An 18180-nucleotide genomic window follows, 5' to 3' on the forward strand; every position below is an offset into this window, starting at 1 on the left:
GGATGTCGAGGTACCACTGTATAATGATGCTGCCTGGGGAGAGCATTCAACAGTTGCGGAGCCACCGCAGAAAAGGCCTGTTCTCAAGTTGTCACTCTATGGATCAAGTGATGATTGCAGGGTCCGGGTTGGTTCATAACGGGAGGTGATCCTTGAGGTAGATCATATGAAGATAATATAAGGAATGAATAGGGTAGAATAGTGGGTAAGAAGGATGAAGACACAGCTCTCAAAACAACCAGCCCTTTATTCCAGCTCTGAGTCCAGACTGAACAGCAGCTTAGCCAACTGGCTTATATAGTACTCAGTAACTTGCAACAGTAACAAACTTCCCCCAGCTACCCAATCCGTGAACAGCACTCTCAATCCTTCATTTGCATGTTGTGGACCTGAGTGAGAACTGCTGCCACAGTGGGCAGGGTAAGAACTGCAGTCATGGTGGCCAGAAGGAATACTGCAGTTAACTTAATACATAACAAATAGTTAATAAGAGTGTGGCATGTAGCAGGATATGGCAAACACAGTGGAACTAAGATATAGAATAGGTACCTAGAAGTACCTAGGTTAAAAATCTAGATGGCTAAAGATGCTGGGGAAATGGCTAAAGATGCTGGGGAAATGGCTGAATATGTATATAACAAGTTATTTCAATGTTGATGTCTTTACTGAGGTTTCAGAAGAGCCTTAGCAGGGGTGATTGGGGGGTCAGCTCACTGCTCTGGTTGCTTCCTTTGCAAGAGGTATTAGGTTCTACGTCAGCAAACTTTTTCAGCAGGGGGCCTGTCCACTGTCCTTCAGATCTTGTGGAGGGATGGACTATATTTTTTTGTGGGGGGATGAACAAATTCCTGTGCCCCACAAAAACCCCAGAGATGCATTTTAAATAAAAGGACACATTCTACTCATGTAAAAACACGCTGATTCCTGGACCACCTGCGGGGCTGGATTGAGAAGGCGATTGGGCCACATCCGGCCCCCGGGCCTTAGTTTTCCTACGTCATCACTCCGGGGGGGGGGGATCTGTTGGAGGGGACCTGTAGCCGGGGGGGGGGGAGAGACAGGTATGGAAGGAGGGGGAGAATGGGGAGGCGCATCAATATGCACATGCCAGATCCTACTCTTGCATACACAACCACCTTGGCAGGTACAGCTGTCAGGGAATCCACTCCAGACCCTTGCACTGCCACAGGGGGCAGAATATATGCCCAGAAGGTATAGCTTAAATAAAAAATGCATCTTAATTTTTAAAAAAATGCTCACCAATGGTTAGCTATCTCTCTAGTTGTGTGTGTTATCTCTGTAGTTAATGTTTAAGGGCAAGCTGTAATTGACAATTCCTCTCCCCTCCCCCCGCCCCCAAGGAAGGAAATAAACTAATTACTAACTCATCTTTGTTTCTATTGTGCAATCAGAATGTCTTTTATTCCATTCCCGCCCCCCCCCCCCCAGGGATATAAGTATGTGAACAAGGAAGGAGCATGCTGTGGGAAATGTCTCAAGACGATGTGCGAAGAGGCATCACACTGGTCTCCGGGAGATGGAGATGAAGGTGTCCATTGGCATGAGGTCAGTCTGTGGGTTGGACCATGGGAAGGGCACGCCTGACGTCCTCCCCCACTTATATATCACCATAATTAGACCTCGTCCAAGAGTACACCAACTAAAGGGTAGTGACTGTTGGGTGTCTAATCTGTTGGGATAGCCCCACAAAGTCCTGCGCTGGTCCTGACAAGGCCTGAAAGCCTTGGGTACCTCAGCACTAGGTCTCAGCTGGCGGGTCCCATAGGGGGGTTATATATTCAACGCCAAATATAAACACAATTGGGATTCCTAAAATGTGAATAACATGGTGGTGGCACGCCATTGAGGAGCCACATAGGACACAATTGAGAAACTAACCCCTTTTCTGCCTTTGCCCAGCTAGGTTTTGGTGATACAAGGCAGATTATCGCTATCAAGTGTCATCATCCTGATAGCATCCTTGGCAGCTGTTTTCTAATGATTGCTTGACATTTAGCAACGGCAAGGCCTAAGGCAGGCATAGGCAAACTCGGCCCTCCAGATGTTTTGGGACTACAACTCCCATCATCCCTGACCACTGGTCCTGTTAGCTAGGGATGATGGGAGTTGTAGTCCCAAAACATCTGGAGGGCCGAGTTTGCCTTTGCCTGGCCTAAGGGCTGGCTGACAGTTTGCTTGGATGGGAGAGGGCAACTGCCTTGACATATTTCTCCCTCCACTTTAAAAGAGGAAGGCAGTCTTCATTCCACAGAAGTCCTTTTCCTGTGTTTCCTTTACAGGTTGGCTCCGAGTGGCATTCCCCCTCAGATCCATGCATCATCAGAGAATGCGTCCGGGTGAACGAGGAGGTGTTTATTCAGACAAAGAACGTCTCGTGCGCTCAGGCACAGCAACCCAGTTGCCCATTTGGAACCGAACTGCACTGTGACCGAACAACTGGCTGTTGTCCTACATGCCACTGTGGTACGGAATGGTCTGTCACACAAAAAAGGGATCGCCAGTTTCTTGTGTATTTCTTATGAGGGAAAGTGGTCCGACAGTCAAAGTGAAACATTTGGCTTGGGCTGTAGGACTTGGGCTACAAACTCAACAGTTCGCTTTCTGTTTTGTTTTTGTGTGACATCAAGAACATACTGATGCCACTATGCTTTTTTCCTCTCTAGCATTACTCACTTTCCCACTTTTCTCCCCACTTTTGCTTTTTTAATAAAATTTTTGCATGGTTCTTTTGGGACACACAATTGCCTTGTGGAATTCATTGTCCTAGGATGTTTTTTCATGGAGGAGAAGACAATTGACTAAGCACGTTGTCGCCTAACAGTTTTGGAAGCAAAAACAGGCTGCGCAAAATAATAATAATAATAATAATAATAATAATAATAATTAATAATAATAAATTATTTATACCCCGCCCATCTGGCTGGGTTTCCGCAGGCACTCTGGGTGGCTTCCAACAGAAAAATAAAACACAATAATCTATTAAACATTAAAAGCCTCCCTGAACAGGGCTGCCTTCAGATGTCTTCTAAAAGTCTGGTAGTTGTTTTCCTCTTTGACATCTGTTGGGAGGGCGTTCCACAGGGCAGGCACCACCACCGAGAAGGCCTTCTGCCTAGTTCCCTGCAACCTGGCTTCTCGCAACGAGGGAACCGCCAGAAGGCCCTCGGTGCTGGACCTCAGTGTCCGGGCAGAATGATGGAGGTGGAGACGCTCCTTCAGGATATAGCAGTTTCTGTTTCCTTGGGAAATCAATGGTCCATTTCAGAATCCTCAACGTGGCCTGTTCCATTACTGTATGAGGTGGTCTGAGGGCTGTGTGCTGCCTTTGCTTCTCCACTCCACTTTAAAATGGTATACCACTTAGGGATTTGTTTATTTTTTTAAGAATTATTGAGAAATGGTAATAACCAGCTCAGCTACCCACGGCCTGAGCAGCTAGTGCCTGGGACTCCTTGCCACCAGCACTTTCAACACAGATAGAGCAAGTCCCTCTCGGGAGCGATAGGACTTGACGTTCCCTTGCTCCCAGAGGGAATCATACAGAACAACATGTGCTATTTGCCCCACGTATAGCACAATGCAGTAATCTACCCATGAGGTTACCAGGCATGGTCGTACACAGGATCAAAGCTAGGGGGGGCACACCAGCCACGTCCCAGCCACCCGATTGGCTAGCTGGCAATGACATGGCCAGGATCCCCCAGGAGGCATGGTCAACATCCACGCCCCCCAGATGAAAGGGGGCCATTTGCAAGGCAGCACACGGAGCCACCCACGCTTGCACTCCTGCCTTGCCCGCTCCTTTTATGGCAGCGGTGACTAAAGTGAGGCAGCAGCAGCGAAGCTGCTTCCGTTGAAGGAAACCTGGACCTGGACCTGGACCTGGGCTAACTTCAGCCCACACTCTTTCAGGTCACAGCGAGCACAGCACAGAAAGTACTGCCCCACGGCACTTCATTTGCATGTACTTCATTTCTGTGCTGTGCTCGCTGTGACTTGAAAGAGTGTGGGCTGAAGTTAGCCCAGGTCCAGGTCCAGGTTTTTTTCAACGGATGCAGCTTCGCTGCCACTGCTGCCGTTTCGCTTCAGCTAAGCAGGCTGAAGCGGAGCACAGCAGGCAGCGTACCTGCCTGTCCTCTCCAGCTGCCCTGCCCAGATAGCCTGATAGATGTAGAGCTGGGGCATCATCCCAAGCTGGTGGGAGGCACCCTATGTCATGGGAGCGATCTGCACCACCAATGACAGCAATGGATCCAGGAGTACCCCCAGCTATGAACCTGATCCTTCGGGGCAGTGTGGCCCCCATCTAGTCCATCACTGCAGGAGAAATAAGGCTGCTTGCCACCTGCATAAGGATGACATTGCACTCCAGATGACACCATGGAAATGCAGAATATATCTTATTATAATCCCCGTGGTTGCATTGAAGGTACTCCTGCTAATGGACACCCATTTTCTCTTGCAGAACCTGTAAGTGGCTGCGTTTTGAATGGCACCGTTCTTGCGGTAAGATAATAGAAAATCAACTTTTGAAACGATCTTCAGTTTGGGAGTTAAGAGGTCTCTGATTTAAAAAAAATTCTCATTTCTCTCCATCAGTTTTAAACCTTTAACCACAAATCGTAGCCTTAGTTCTCACCAAGGTGGTAACCCTGTACCTGAACTGTATCACATTAGATCTCTGAAGAATGGATTTTGTCAGTGCAAAGCATTTCTTTGGCACAGAAAACTAGATGTCAGGGGGAAGAGTTAAGGACCTAGGAAACATACTGGGTCAGGCTATCTAGGTCAATGCAATCTAGACAACAGTGGGTCTCATCCTGTTTTCATCAGAACTGCAGCCCATTCCTAGGTTTTGGAGTAGCTTTTTGTTGGACAGACACTGGCAGCAGTATCTCCACACATGTGCAGTTTCTAGGTGTGTTATCAGAACAGGAGTGGGCAGGAGGGTGAAGAGAAAGGATGGATGGACCCAAAAAGAATGGCCAGACTGAGAGGAGGTGAAGGCCCTGTTCGGTGAGGGTCTGATCACAAGCCAGAGGTGCAGTAGGGCTTTGTTGAGGCTGCTTAGCCTCCCTGCCAAAGAGCTGGCACGTGGGGTAGCACAGCAGCCGCTGCATGCCCACACATCAGCTGAGCAAAGCCCTCTTGCACCCCTGACTCACGAGGAGACCCTCCCCAACATCATCTTTGGGCTCTGGGGAGAGTCTCTTTGTGAGCCACGGTGCTCCCCACTTATGTGTGTTTCATTCATGTGCACAGGGGCCTGGAACACAACCCCTGGGTAAGTGGGGAGTTGCCTGTACAGTATAGGTTTATGGTATAAATGAGCCTTGTAGTTCCTCTCCCTCTACATTCCCTTGATCTGAGCCATCAACCAATTCTTTTGAGTACATTCAGCCTGGGGGTGCTTTACTTCCAAGCTCTATATATTCTCTCTCTCTTTTAAAAGAATATTGAAGGAAGTCAAACAAAGTAACACAATAAAAATAACGGAAGTATAATACCCCTTACCCCACCCCACCCCAAAAAAGCAGTACAGCATATCTGGAAGAGACTTAAATCAGGTAAGCAGAGTATGGTTAAGACAGTGTCTGTGTTTGGCAATACTTGATTTATGCATTATTTTTTCCAGCTAGTGCTAAACTCCACATATTTTTATACCAGATTGGGAGTCAGAAGTCCATTGGGGGGGGGAATTCTTCACTTGTAACTAGTCTTACTACTTTATCAATTAAATGTTTACACTGCTTCTTGCTTCTTACAATTTCAAAAATATACAAAAACTCTACTTAACAAAATCACGATAAAAATAGCCAATAATATGCGGAGTCATAAACGTCAAGAGACTGTAAGGTTTCATAGGCTGCTTGTATCATAGAAGTATAGAATTGTAGAGCTGGAAGGGACCCGAAGGGTGATCTATTCCAACCCCCTACAGTGCAGGAATCTCAATTAAAGTTTATATGACAGATCATTGAAATAACCTCTGCTTCGAAAACCTCCAAGGAAAGAGAGTCCACCAACTTCCGAAGGAGTCTTTTCCACTGTCAGACAGCTCTTCTTTTCAGAAAGTTCTTCCTGATGTTGAGTCAAAATCTCCTTTCTTGTAATTTGAAGCCATTGGTTCGGGTCCTACCCTCCAGAGCAGGAGAAAATAAACTTGCTCCGTCTTCCACGGGACAGTCCTTTACATAGCTAAAGATGGCTATCGTATTTCCTCTTATCTGGACTAAACATACCCAACCCTCTCCACTGTTCCTCTGTTTCCAGACCCTTGATCTTGCACCAGAAGTGGAACCATGAATTGGAGAGTTTTTCATGCAGTCATTCCCTTTGATTGAGCAGGGAATAAACTCTCATTTCCTCTTCTGGGTTTCCTCCTCCTCCTCCTCCTCCTTCAGATATTGATGAATTAAAGAGGGTACTTTGGAAAAATACAGATTTCTTAGCTGATGACATCAAATTGCATGAGCAACTGACTTGGTTAGCATTACATTCTAATCATACAAAAGCATACTTCTCAAAAATATTTTTAGTTCTAATTCCTTGGTTTTTCTACTATTGGAAAACAAAGATTCTCAGGGATAGTTTAATGAATAATTATGAGTACTGGTGAATAACTGTACAGAGAGCCGTCAGCTTTCATTGAGCAGGACTGGCATATGAGGAGGAGGACTTGGCATTTTGGAGAACAGAGTTAGTTAGATAGTTGTCCCCAAGTGCTCTGGCCTAGACTCTCCAAATCTACATCTTTTGTTACTAAATGATATTGTTTGAATAGTGGCCAAAGGATCAACAGGAAGCCAGCCTTATTTAAACTAAAAGAATGAAGGGTGGTGCGCAACTCAGTTTCCCTCAGAATTGTGCCATTGACTGAACATGACTAAAATAGATTAATTTCTAAGCACTTGAGTAACATGTCCCCGTTTGATTTCACTATCCCTATTACCATAAAAAGGAACTGAGACCAAGGGACTTTCCTTCCAATATTTGCATTGTGCTCCATGGAAGAGCATTGTGCTCTGTGGAAAAGGGAAGCTCACTCTGAATGCAAAAAAATCCAAAAAGATTACAGAGAAGATGCCCGAGAAGCAGTTTGATTGTTCAAACAGTGCTTCATTATGTTTCATTCCAATCTGGAGCCCCAGCAGCAGTTTTTAAGGAAGAATACAATTGCCCACAAATCTAATTAAGGCATCAAAAGTTTTGCCCAGAGAGGGAATCAGAAAAAGGCAAATTAGGATAGGATAGAGAAAGATAGGAAAAGGAAGCAGAGGGCAGGGGGTGGTGATAGAGAGAGAGTGCTAGAAAAACATTTTTTAAATCATCCTTATTAGCTCTATCTAAGGCCCAGTACTAGTCTCTCATTATTATGACTGCTTCAGGGGCATTTATCTGTTTATAGTGCAATTCCATGCATGTCTACTCAGAAGAAAATCCTACTGAATCCATTGGAATGTATTCCTAGATAAGGCAGTATAGGTTTGCAGCTTTGTTTGTTTGTTCACCAGTTGGAATGTGCAGGACAAAAGTGCAAAAAAACCCCTAAAACTTTACAAATCTAGAAAAAAACAATAGCCATGTACAGGTTTGCGTGAGCTGTAAGACCCTCCCCTTACCTGGCCAGACCCCTGGCAAACACCTCCCCCAGGCAGGATTGGGCAGTTGGCTGGGGTAGGCGGAGACCCCCCTGCCTCCTGCCTGGCGAGGTGGTGCCAGATCTGAACTTCCAGGGAGTCACCTTTTTGGGTTCAAAGGGCTGTGCGCGACCACGCAAAATGAGCCCCCCGTTTTATTTGGGGAGCAGTCATTTCTTCAAAAACTTTCAGCAGTTTAAAGTATGTGCATGTGTTAATTAAAAGTTTTTTCTTTGTAGAACACCCTTCCTAGTTCAGTTCAACCCATCAGTGTTTCTTTAGTACATCCATCCATCTTTCCTCCAGGGTTTCTGTTTTCCCATGAAAAAAACCACCAAGAATCTCCAAATGCATAGTCTGTGATTTGTAATATTTAGACATCCTCCTGAGAGTTTGGCCTTCATCCAATAAAGTACTGCTGGAAGTAACATGGAAGCAGGACTTGGTATCTTACACACTTACATTTCCCAGACTTTAAAAAAAATGTATTTTTAACCACCCTTGAAGTACATATTTCACTTTCCATTAAAGGAAAATCCCCTCTCTTCTTTCCTCACCTCTCCTTACTGGCCCCCATTAACAACGTTCAGAGTCTTCTGTTGCCATTATATCACTGGAGCCATTTGTTTTTTGCCTTAATCCCTTTACATTTCCACCTCGTATCTAGTTACCAGCTTTATCCTCCCATAGTTTGGTTTAACTGTGTTCATTCTGAATTGCTTTAAACTTCCAACCAGGTGGCTTGACTTACCAAATGGAATCGCCTTGCAGCAGTCATCTGGTTTCCCAGGCTTTTATGGAGCAGAGTGATTAAGGAAGACCCGGGTGCTCTTTGCCTTGATACTGACTTTTACAGCTTGCATTGGCCAGTAGTGTGTTAGCAGATGTTGTAGGATTCTCACGCAGCATTTCATAGGTGTATTTCACAATAATTATGCATTTCCCAGCTCCCAGTAATCTCCTTGTTAATGGGGCTTTACTGTCCAGGAATAATCCCTGAATCAATTATATAATGATTTTATCTGGGTGGCAGCTTTCCCCCCAAACATGCGATATTAGTGGGTTTTTAATTTTGCCTTGCTGCTAGTTTACAGTGTAGAAACTTCTTTTTTTCTAAATAAACGATTCAAGCTAAAAGAACAGAGAGCCATTGGATTCAGTTCTGTGAATATGATTCCCACCAACCCTGGGATATAGTAATTATAGATTTTATGTGGAAACTTTAGCCACTGAATTAGGAAATGCAAAAATTAAATTCTCCTACTTCATGTAGGAATCTAATAAATTTATCTTGTGTGTGTGACCCTGTCTTAAACACAGGGCTGTGCATTCAGATGAAGGGGATCAGGATAACCAGGAGCCTGGTAAAGGTTTGACTGGTAATAATTGGCATATTATTTCCTTGAGTGTGTGTCCTTTGTTGCATTTATCATCAACGAATGGCTTGTAACCACAACTGGAGAAAGAGGAAGGAGTTCTTTGCCACAATGGGGGCTGAACGGGAAGGCAGAAGGACATTTACTTGATAGTTCATTTCCCTAGACACTTCAATATTAATATCATTTACTTAAACTATCAAGGATGAATGTGTCTGAAAATAAAATGCCAAGTGGAAGTTTTTGTATATATTTTTGAAATTATACGTTTTGTTTTCCCCCCCATCTGGTTAAGAATGGTCCATTCTTCTTGTTTCTGATGAGGAAGCATGATCAGCTGAAAGTGCATTTCTGTTCTCATCTTTCAGCCTGGGAAACGTGTGCTGTTGGATCAATGCACCAGCTGTCAGTGCAGCCTACAGAGGGGACTGTTTTTGAAATATAAATTGACATGTGGAAAAATCACCTGTGAACCTTGCCCCAAGGTAAGAGAGTGTGCTATGGCCCTGCTGATATCGAAGGTCTCTAGGATATAGTCCAAGCTACTTTATTCTCACACCTCTGTTAAAAGACGCCCACTCACAGTCACAAACTCTACCAAAATTCATGGAAAAGGGCAACATGCGTTTTGTGCCACAGGAGTTGGTTGGACCATATAAATTAACTATGTGCTTTTTCATACAGTACCACTGATTTTCATACTGCTTCAGGGTTTTTGTTTTGTTTTTTTAAATAACACTAGGGACCCAGGTGGTGCTGTGGGCTAAACCACTGAGCCTAGGGCTTGCTGATCAGAAGGTCGGCGGTTCGAATCCCTGTGACGGGGTGAGCTCCCGTTGCTCGGTCCCAGCTCCTGCCAACCTAGCAGTTCGAAAGCACGTCAAAATGCAAGTAGATAAATAGGAACCACTACAGCGGGAAGGTAAACGGCGTTTCCGTGTGCTGCTCTGGTTTGCCAGAAGCGGCTTTGTCATGCTGGCCACATGACCTGGAAGTTATACGCCGGCTCCCTCGGCCAATAATGCGAGATGAGCGCGCAACCCCAGAGTCGGTCACGACTGGACCTAATGGTCAGGGGTTATTAGGTGGTATACAAATTTTATGAAATAAGGCAATAAATACCTGAAGCAGAATTAAAAGGCCCCTGCCATAAAGAAAAGTAGAAGTTAAAGCACATGGTCTGCAAAAAGTGTTAAATGTTTCTAATAGAAGAAGAAGGAGAAGGAGAAGATGCTCAGGGTCTTTCTATATACTTGACAGCTGCTGCCAGATAATTTTCAAGGCTCTCTTTCATTAATCACAGCCGCAATTCTTACCTAAATTTCCCATGTTCCTTCACTCCGGTTGGCTCAGAACGGAATATTATTACATATTTAGTGTGCGCTTTATTTTTTTATTGAACTTTGTTAGAGATGCATTTTGCATTTTTCCACATGCAATTAGGTAAAGGATCTGTTTAAAATGGCTTAAGTAAGAAAACATTTCTAAACACCTGAAATGACTGTTTTCATGGTGGATGCATCCCAAACTGGCGGGGACGTTAGGTTGCAGCATGATCGGCTCAGAACCTTGCTGAAATTCTCCCTCTAACTTGCCAGTTCATGGAACACAGCTTTTACTGGTAGAAACTTCACATGTGTGTGCAGCAGCAGCAGCATCCAAGGTTTCTAGGGACCCCTACATTTCTCAGAGTTCCTGGATGGACTGGACACTTTAAGTCTTTACATGCTGGAAATACAGCCATTATTGTTATTTTTTTTAAAATGTAATTTTTCTTATGTAGGCCCTTTGCCATTCAGATTTGCTCATTTAGTTTTTGTGTAAAGGCAGAACCCCTTCAACGTCATTCAGCATAGATTTCCTATTCTGTGCCCAGTTCTGTTCCCACAAGACTTGCTTCGGAGATGAAGGGAGGTCTTAACATTCACTTCATCCCTGAAAGCAGCTGTTGAAAAGAGGGATTAGACTCCAGGGAAGCTTCCTCTGAGCCCAATCCCTCCTCATGAAATGATGAAATCATGGAGGAGGGAAGGAAGAGGGGGGAAGGAATAGAAATAGGCCTTTGCCAATCTCCCCCAAAGCAACATTGCACACAGTATTTATGTATGTGTTGTTGTAAAGGGACCCCTGACCATTAGGTCCAGTCGTGACTGATTCTGGGGTTGCAGCGCTCATCTCGTGTTATTGGCTGAGGGAGCCGGCGTACAGCTTCCAGGTCATGTGGCCAGCATGACTAAGCTGCTTCTGGCGAAACCAGAGCAGTGCATGGAAACACCGTTTACCTTCCCGCCAGAGCGGTCCCTATTTATCTACTTGCACTTTGACGTGCTTTCGAACTGCTAGGTGGGCAGGAGCTGGGACCGTGCAACGGGAGCTCACCCCTTCACGGGGATTCGAACTGCCGGCCTTCTAATCAGCAAGCCCTAGGCTCTGTGGTTTAACCAACAGCGCCACCTGCATCCCTATGTGTTGTTATAAATGACAACAAATGTGTGACTTCTAAGGACAGATTCTCAGGTTATTGTTGCAGAACAGTTGCACTTCAAGATCCCCATTCACCCGCAAAAATGAAGACACAGTGACATTGCATTTTAATTTAAGTTATTGGGCACAACTTTCTTGAATACAGAATGTGAGTGGTATTGGCTTAGGCAGTGGAATAATCCAAACTATATCAGACTCACACCCGCATCGCGGGGAATCTGATAAAAGGGTGAAACACCACCAGAGGGAGCCCCGCCGATGCGAACTGACTTGAGTCTGCCCCCATGGGGTCCTGGTATGGCCCTAGCCCCTTCCACGGGGTTTCGGACAAGGCCCAGGCAAACCCCTGATTCCTTTAACAGAATACCCTTGAGCTTGGAGGGGCAGGTGATTGCCGCACTTCCCCTCCCCACACATTGCTGATCCAATCCCTAACCACCAAACCTTACAAGGTTGTGACAATTGCTACGCAGTAGGCAAAAACCAAATGGCTCTGCCAATCTGCCAGATGGAAAAATTCCTACCCGGCCCCCATTGCAAAACAGGCAACCAACAACATCCATAGGAAGGCCAACGCACCAGATAAAAGGGGGTGGGTGGGCGGGTGATCCACTGTGCAAAGGCAAAGAGGTCCAGCAAACATCAGCAGGGATTCAATAATGTTTTGCGGCCACTCCCCAAGCCAAGCCATTGGCTTTAGGGATCAAGTGACCACAAAACGACCAACCAGAGTGGAGCAGGGCATAGCCTTGCCCACCCCAGGAGCTGGGAGACCCCTGGGGGCCCAAGTGCAATGCATACCCTCCTTGAAGAGGATCGGATTTGCCACGCAAAAGTGTTTCAGCACAGAGTTGCCTCCCACTGATCGTCATCTGTAACCCAGTAACTACATAATGCTATGGGGTGTCTCCCCGCAAGGGACATGAGCCACGGGTGTGAGAATGGATTTGACTGTCTCATGAATGGCATGCCCACTGGGTTACAGATGATGTGGCTTCAATCTATTGGAATGCCATAGTTGAGTATGGCCGTGAAGTGAAGCAGGGCCGTTGCACTTTAGCAGATTAATGTGATGTCGGTGAAGACTGAGGTTCAGTGAAATCATCCATTTTATTTCTTTGCAGAATTACAGGATGGAAAAAGTCTCTGGCTCCTGCTGCGGCAAGTGTTTGCCATCTGCATGTTCCATACAGCTAAGGAACAGAACCATCATTTCCCTGAAGGTGAGTTGATTTCACCTACGGTAAAACTGGGTCCACGATAACGCCGAGTGAATGCAGTTTGTGTGGAAGATTCCACTCTAGCCTATATTCCATTGACAAGAAAGGGGCTTCTGCAAGAACATTTCCTGCCATTTCAAACTCCAGATGAAAAGGCAACAAGCAGTCCAGTTCCTTGTGTCTTGGTGGCAGCAGTAGCAGTACTGTTGTGTATTATTTATAGTGTCAGCTACATACAGAATAGAGTCCCTTTTGCTTAAGAGGCACTTAGACAACTACTGTAAGGAACTTGCAACAGGAGATACACACAAAAATGATGGTGATGATTTTATTTATATGCAACCCACCTGACTGGGTGGCCCTAGTCACTCTGGGCATCTTTCAACAAAAGATTAAAATTCAAAAAAAATTCCAAACATTAAAAACTTCCATGCACATGGATGCCTTCAGGTGTCTACTAAAAGTCAGATAGATGTTTATTTCCTTGACATCTGATGGGAGGGTGTTCTACAGGGTGGGCACCACTACTGAGAAGGCCCTCTACCTGGTTCCCTGTAACTTCGCTTCTCGCAGTGTGGGAACCACCAGAAGGCCCTGGGTGCTGGACCTCAGTGTCTGGGCTGAACGATGAGGGTGGAGATGCTCCTTCAGGTGGAAGGTATCCCACTTACAGACAAAGGGGGAGAATGGAGGGAAGATAGGCAAAAGGTATTGTCTTGCTTGGCTTCTTGCTTTTTGAGCATGAACAATAAGGGGCTGGTTTATACATGTTCTCCAGACAAATACACTGTGTATCTGGAGGGAACCTGGGATGCGGGTGGCGCTGTGGGTTAAACCACTGAGCCTAGGGCTTGCCAATCAGAAGGTCGGTGGTTTGAATCCCCGCAACGGGGTGAGCTCCCGTTGCTCGGTCCCTGCTCCTGCCCACCTAGCAGTTCGAAAGCATGTCAGGTGCAAGTAGATAAATAGGTACCGCTCTGACGGGAAGGTAAACGGCATTTCCGTGTGCTGCTCTGGTTCGCCAGAAGCGGCTTAGTCATGCTGGCCACATGACCTGGAAGCTGTATGCCGGCTCCCTCGGCCAGTAAAGCGAGATGAGCGCCGCAACCCCAGAGTTGTCCGCGACTGGACCTAATGGTCAGGGGTCCCTTTACCTTTACCTGGAGGGAACAGTGGAGCTATCTGTACCCCCACAAGATGAATTGTGCTGAACATGTTATGCATACCATGATTATACATGGCCAGTTACCACAACACTTCAACCTCCAAAAAATATTCAAATTTATTTCTTTATTAAATCCAAAGATCCCGCCTTTTGCCACAAGTAGATGACCAGGAGTGCATGGGACTGTTCCACACTCAGCATCTGGTGAATAATCCCTGGTTGGTAGAAGTGCGAGCTGACCTTGAGACTTTCTTCTGCTTGCTGTAGGGAGGGAGGGAGGGAGGGAGGGAGGGAGGGAGAAAAATACAACTTGATGGTGGTAATGATGACGATAATTTGTATAACTGAACATTCTGTTTTTTTCACAGCCAGCTGAAATGATCCAGGACGGGTGCGACACCCATTATTGCAAAGTCAATATGAAAGGAGATTTCACCTGGGAAAAGAGAATCACTGCTTGCCCACCATTTGATACCAACAAATGTCTGTCTGAAGGAGTAAGTAATGAGCCGAGTGCCCTATTGAATAGATCACACAGTGAGGCATAACTACCAAGTCTCCCGTTTTCCCCGGGAAAATAGATCGCACAGTGAGGTGATGATGATGGTGCTGATTATTACAGCACTGTTTGTGTGTCTGGTCCTTGCAGAGCAACACAAGCACTCTGCTGCTTTGATTTGCAGAACTGGCCATGCTGTAGGTGCCACATTGTGCATTTGTATGAAATCCATATTTTATGTGGCAGCACCCACACTTTGGGCTTCCTGCCTACTGACACCAGGCAGGCACCTTCATCTGCTAAAACATTTTCTGTTTTTAGATAAGCTGTAAGGGGAAGAGAATATAGGGATCCTCTTCCCCTCATCAGAAGCAGCCCCCCCCCCCAAGCAGCGATAACAGCGAGGATGCTCAGGAGTCTAGTCAGGAAGTGGAGAGAGAGGGCCGGGGCTCTCTCAGCACGGGAGAGCCCCTGCGACACAGAAGGGAGGAAGAGAGAGACGGGGAAAGCGGGGAGAAGGAAAACATGGAGCGTAGACCCTTTCCTCCGGTTCCGGAATTATGCAAGAGAAGGAGGGGAAAGAGATTTGCCGTCCCAAGACTCTTATGCTGGAGGGTTCCAGGGGCGGTCCAGTGCCGGACTCTGCGTCGGACTAAGCAGACATGTTGTACATACCCAGCTCACTGTAAATAGACTGCACTAAATAAAAACTGCTAAAAGACAAGCATGCGGAGCGTCGTTACTCTAGAGTAGCCGCAACAATCCCGTGACATAAGCCAACTCAGATATACAGAATATTTACAAGGGTTTTAATCTATTTTAAGCTTATTGTTAATTTTAATTATTTTCTGAATGTTTTAAATAATATATTTAAGGAAGACAGCCTCTCCTTCCCTCAGTTGATGGGCAATGCCTTAAAAAAAAGTGTGTGTGCATCTTGTGATCGTTTATGCAGGGTAGGGCTTACTTACTCCCCCCCCCCAATTATTTATTCAAGTTGGTACCCCTGAAAGAGACTATTAATATTCGTACCCCACCCATATTGAGTTGCCCCAGCCACTCTGGGTGGCTTCCATATATTTTAACATATTTTAAATATGTGTTCTCTTTTTAGGGTAAAGTCGCAAACCTTGACAACACTTGCTGCAAAACATGTAAGTAGCTGTTTGGGTAGCTGCATGTGTTTTATGTATTCTTACGTATGTGGGACCCAGGTGGCACTGTGGTTAAACCACTGAGCCTAGGGCTTGCTGATCAGAAGGTCGGCGGTTCAAATCCCTGTGACGGGGTGAGCTCCCATTGCTTGGTCCCAGCTCCTGCCAACCTAGCAGTTCGAAAGCACATCAAAGTGCAAGTAGAGAAATAGGTGGGAAGGTAAACGGCGTTTCCGTGTGCTGCTCTGGTTTGCCAGAAGCAGCTTTGTCATGCTGGCCACATGACCTGGAAGCTATACGCCGGCTCCCTCGGCCAATAATGCGAGATGAGCGCGCAACCCCAGACTCGGTCACGACTGGACCTAATGGTCAGGGGTCCCTTTCCCTTTACCTTTACGTATGTGTTCCACTTTTCCTCCAAAGAGCTCGAGGTGGCACACTTAGTTCCCGTTTGCTGACTTTATCCTCACAGCAACTCTGTGAGGCAGGAAATCCAGCAAGTTTCATGGCTTGCTTAGGGTTTGAACCCTGGTCTCCCAGGTCTTTGTCCAACACTCAAACCACTACACCACACTGAATCACTTGGCTCGATTCCATTTTGTCTGTATTGGATGTGATTGGACTGCAGAATACTTTCTGACACAGAGATATGGCACCCTGAGATGCAGGTACAGTGGTACCTCGGTTTATGAACACAATTGGTTCCGGAAGTCTGTTCATAAACTGAAGTGTTCATAAACTGAAGCGAACTTTCCCATTGAAAGTAATGGAAAGTGGATTAATCCGTTCCAGACGGGTCCGCAGAGTACTCAACCTGAAGCGTACTTAACCCAAAGCATGGGTGTAATTGGTTCCGGAAGTCTGTTCATGAACTGAAGCATTCATAAACTGAAGCGAACTTTCCGATTGAAAGTAATGGAAAGTGAATTAATCCGTTCGAGATGGGTCCGCGGCGTTCGTAAACCGAAAATTCATAAAACGAGGTGTTCATAAACCGAGGTTCCACTGTATCCCCCATTTTTGGAAGCTTTCAAAAATGTATCTAGAACTTGTTGGAGATGCGGAGTAGAAACTGGTACTATGTTCCACATGTGGTGGCCATGTAAAAAAAGTAAGATCTTCTGGGACGACATCTATATAGAACTTTTAAAAAAGTTTAGGGTTTCATTTTTAAAAAGACCAGAAGCATTTCTACTTAGAATTACAGGATCAGACATTCCTAAGAATGTAAAAGAAGTTTTTTTATACGCCACAGTCGCAGCGAGAATCTTAATAGTGGAAAAGTGATAAAATCCCTTCCAGGTCAGAATGGTTACAAATACAGTGGTGCCTCGCTTAACGAATGCCCTGCTTAACGAAATTTCCGCTTAACAAAAGGTTGCCTCGCTAGACAAATTCGTTTTATGAAAAATTCGTCTAGCGAATCGTGGTTTCCCATAGGAATGCATTGAAATTCAATTAATGTGTTCCTATGGGCAAAAAAATTTCAATGCATTCCTATGGGATTCGCTAGACGAATTTTTCGTTATAAGAAAAGACCCGTGGAATGAATTAAATTCGTCTAGCGAGGCACCACTGTACTAGCCAAATATGCAGAGCTAGCCCAATCATCTGAAAAAATGAAAGATAAGTCAATACAAGTATTTATTGCAAAACAGAAGGTTTTCAAATCATATCTTAAGATCAATTCTTGTAGTATGAACGCGGTCGCAGCCTTCAAATAACTTCTGCAGTTGTACTGAGTAAGAAACAAGGGTATAAGAGAATAATACTTTAATATAAAATGAACAGATAGATTTATGCTATAAGTTTGTAAATATTAAAAGAAGCATGGAGAAGACGGGAAGTTAGATGTGCCTTAAGAAGATTTACCGTCAAAACAGATGATTTTATTCTTTTGTTTATTTTGTATTTGGTGTAACAAGTGACATACCAGTAGATGTGTGGTTTTTCCTTTTTGTTGGTTTTTACAACAAAGCATAAAACAGAGAGATGCAGGTATCCCCCCCCCCCACAGTGGAGGCTAAATAAGTTACTGAGCTTTCCTCCTCCTTGCCAAGAGGCACAGCCCTGGTCAATGACTCCTGCAGGGAAAAAAATGCCTGCAGGCAAGAAAGTCCCTTCCTCAGAAGGTCAGGGGAGTTGTTTTTGGTTTTGGTTTTAATTGCCTTCTCTAAAGCATAAACCTTTTGAGCTGTAAAAGTATGATTCCCACTGCCAGAAGTATAGGAAACGCTATATTTCTTAAAGTGGAGACTTTACCCTGATTTTCTTCTTTTGTCTGGATCAGTCTCCAAACCAATTCTTCAACATGACCTCAAATAAAGGCGTCAGTTGTCAAGTTATATGGTGGATAATTATAGAATTTGTTTATCACTGAAAACTATCCCTCCTTTGAAGGTCAAAATGTCAGCACCTCTTCACCCGCCATGCTCTCTCCTCTTACTTTTTGTTCTGTTCATGTGCCAATAAATAAAAGATGGCTATCCCTATGTAGCCACAGTAACTGCTGTAACAAAACCCCAGTTTGAGGAATTTATTCCAAGATCATTTCTTGCCGTCGCCTGTCCATATATCAGCAAGTTCCAGTTTTAAGAAATAAAAGTCACCGGAGCTCTTGA

General features: G+C 45.1%; 1 protein-coding gene across 1 annotated transcript in view; it reads left to right on the forward strand.

Moving 5' to 3' along the window:
• The window catches only part of VWF (von Willebrand factor), a 158022-nt gene that overhangs the window by 132059 nt on the left and 7783 nt on the right, over positions 1–18180 (forward strand). Inside the window, exons 44-50 of the mRNA XM_035138705.3 lie at positions 1450–1566; positions 2301–2484; positions 4487–4527; positions 9406–9522; positions 12646–12744; positions 14275–14403; positions 15520–15559. Coding sequence (XP_034994596.2) covers positions 1450–1566; positions 2301–2484; positions 4487–4527; positions 9406–9522; positions 12646–12744; positions 14275–14403; positions 15520–15559 — 727 coding nt within the window. The remainder of the gene's footprint in view (positions 1–1449; positions 1567–2300; positions 2485–4486; positions 4528–9405; positions 9523–12645; positions 12745–14274; positions 14404–15519; positions 15560–18180) is intronic.

Source organism: Zootoca vivipara, chromosome 5 (assembly GCF_965207765.1).
Source record: "Zootoca vivipara chromosome 5, rZooViv2.hap1.1, whole genome shotgun sequence".
In the NCBI taxonomy this organism is placed as follows: Eukaryota; Metazoa; Chordata; class Lepidosauria; order Squamata; family Lacertidae; genus Zootoca; species Zootoca vivipara.